The sequence below is a fragment of the Mus pahari genome, chromosome 14, assembly GCF_900095145.1.
Source record: "Mus pahari chromosome 14, PAHARI_EIJ_v1.1, whole genome shotgun sequence".
NCBI classification, from domain to species: domain Eukaryota; kingdom Metazoa; phylum Chordata; class Mammalia; order Rodentia; family Muridae; genus Mus; species Mus pahari.
The window spans coordinates 41121404-41123656 of record NC_034603.1 but is presented as its reverse complement, the minus strand read 5'-3'; the positions used below and the strand labels follow the sequence as shown (position 1 = coordinate 41123656).

The window sequence follows — 2253 nt, the reverse complement described above, 5'->3', positions numbered from 1 at the left end:
AGGGGTTACAGAGACAAAGTTTGGAGCAGAGACGAAAGGATGGACCATCAAAAACTGCCCCACCCAGGGGTCCATCCCATAATCAGCCACCAAACGCATACAGTACTGCATACACCAGCAAGATTTTGCTGAAAGGACCCTGATATTGCTGTCTCTTGTGAGGCTATACCAGTGCCTGGCAAACACAAAAGTGGATGCAGTCAGCTATCGGATGGAACACAGGGCCTCCAATAGAGGACCTAGAGAAAGTAACCAAGGGGCTGAAGGGGTCTGCAACCCTGTAGGTGGAACAACAATATGAACTAACCAGCACCCCCAGAGCTTGTGTCTCTAGCTGCATATGCAGCAGAAGATGGTATAGTCAGCCATCATTGGGAAGAGAGGCCCCTTGGTCTTGCAAACTTTATATGCCCCAGCACAGGGCAACACCAGGGCCAAGAAGGGGGAGTGGGTGGGTAGGGGAGCCGGGGGTGGGGGGAGTATAGGGGACTTTGAGGATAGCATTTAAAATGTAAATGAAGTAAATACCTAATTAAAATTGGAATAAAAGAAAAAGAAAGAAAACATTTCAAAGAACAATCAGAAGTGCAGCTTAGTAAAAGGTAGATGCTCTCTAGACTATAAATCAAAGCAGAGAGATACTGTAGTATTCACCATATTCATACCAGCGTGAAGAGTTTTAGATGAACAGCACTTTGTGATATGATGTAGAAGCAAGAAGGCAGAACAAGACCAGATTATTAAGCAGAAGTCAGCAAACTATGGCCTACACCCCAAGTCTAACCTAACCCACTATTTCTGTCAACTTCTACTGGACCACAGCCATGCTTATTCACTAATATGCTATCTCTGGCTGCTTCCAAGTTACAATGGCAGAGTTCAGTCTTGTAGTAAAATAACTACAGCAAAGACAGAATGGTCTATAAAACCAAAAATGTTATGTGGCACTTTGCAGGACAATATTTCTGATGTCTTTGGGGAGGGAGGAAAATGACATAATAAAAAGCATGGATTATTTCTACAAGCAATGGATAAACTATTATTACTTTAATAATTAAAAGAATAAGAACCAGAATCCAGTAAGAAACTCCAGAGTCATTATAAAATAAAATAAAATCTAAGACATTTCAAAAAACCAACACTCCTCTACTCCAATGAGAAGCTCGATATTTATGCTAACCTACATGTACCATGTATGTATCTTTCTAAATATTTACTACATGTGCTTAAATGTATAAATAAACTATTCATTAATATTTACATGTTTACCTTCAGAGAATTTTCTCTTGGAATATCTCCCAACACTGTTTTCCTAAGTGGATTTTGTTGAAAACTTGGTTTAAATGCCTGCAGTGCACTGGCTCTGTCTGGGCCTTTCATTGTAGAGCCAGGCAGCTTTGATAAACATGTTTGTCGGGGTACTTCGGCTTCTTTATGTCCAGGTAAGTTAGGAAATTCAGATGTTTGGAACTGTTTTTGTTGTTGAGCTCCCAAATTCACTGGACAAGAACTGAACTCACTGTTTGCCGCAGGGCTTACAGTTTTATGCTGAGGTCGGAAATCCCAAGTTCTCGAGCTAGTGTTTCTGTTGTTGCCTCTGTAACTGTAAAAGAAAAACATACTTCTCTGGGTCTTCATATTTAAGAACAACTGATGAAATTTTTCATCATTCTGACAATCTGTGGTTTATAACTACAAAGTAGTAAGGCATTAGAAACAATTCACTCATTGCACAATGATATAATATGTTATTACTTTTCTTTCAAGATGAAGAGATACAGTTTTGGGGAAGTAGTAACACATACAAAGTTAAACAGCAAGTTACTGGCAAATTCAGAAATCAGAGAAAACCAGTCTCCCAACTCAGTATACACTGCTACAAATATGAGCCTCCACATAACAGTAGTTTCTAAATAGAAATATTTTTGAGGGCTTTTACTTAATTCTTTATACATTTATCTTGAAATTTTCAATAAAGTAAAACAAAAAACTACAGCTTGCCTGTAAGGTTGTTTAATGTTTTATGCTTTAAAAATCCCTACTAAACAATATGTTATAGCATTTCTTTACTACATTATTTGTAAAGCTTGTCAGTATGGGGTGTTAATAAAGCCCCCCAAAAAAGTATATTTTCTAAGTAGGCCAATTAAGACTTATATGGGGCCGGGCGTGGTGGCGCACGCCTTTAATCCCAGCACTCGGGAGGCAGAGGCAGGCGGATTTCTGAGTTCGAGGCCAGCCTGGTCTACAAAG

General features: G+C 39.2%; 1 protein-coding gene across 1 annotated transcript in view; it reads right to left on the bottom strand.

Moving 5' to 3' along the window:
- The window catches only part of Spata22 (spermatogenesis associated 22), a 17792-nt gene that overhangs the window by 5390 nt on the left and 10149 nt on the right, over nt 1–2253 (bottom strand). The window contains exon 6 of the mRNA XM_021213577.1: nt 1270–1603. Within this exon, the coding sequence (XP_021069236.1) occupies nt 1270–1603 (334 nt within the window). The remainder of the gene's footprint in view (nt 1–1269; nt 1604–2253) is intronic.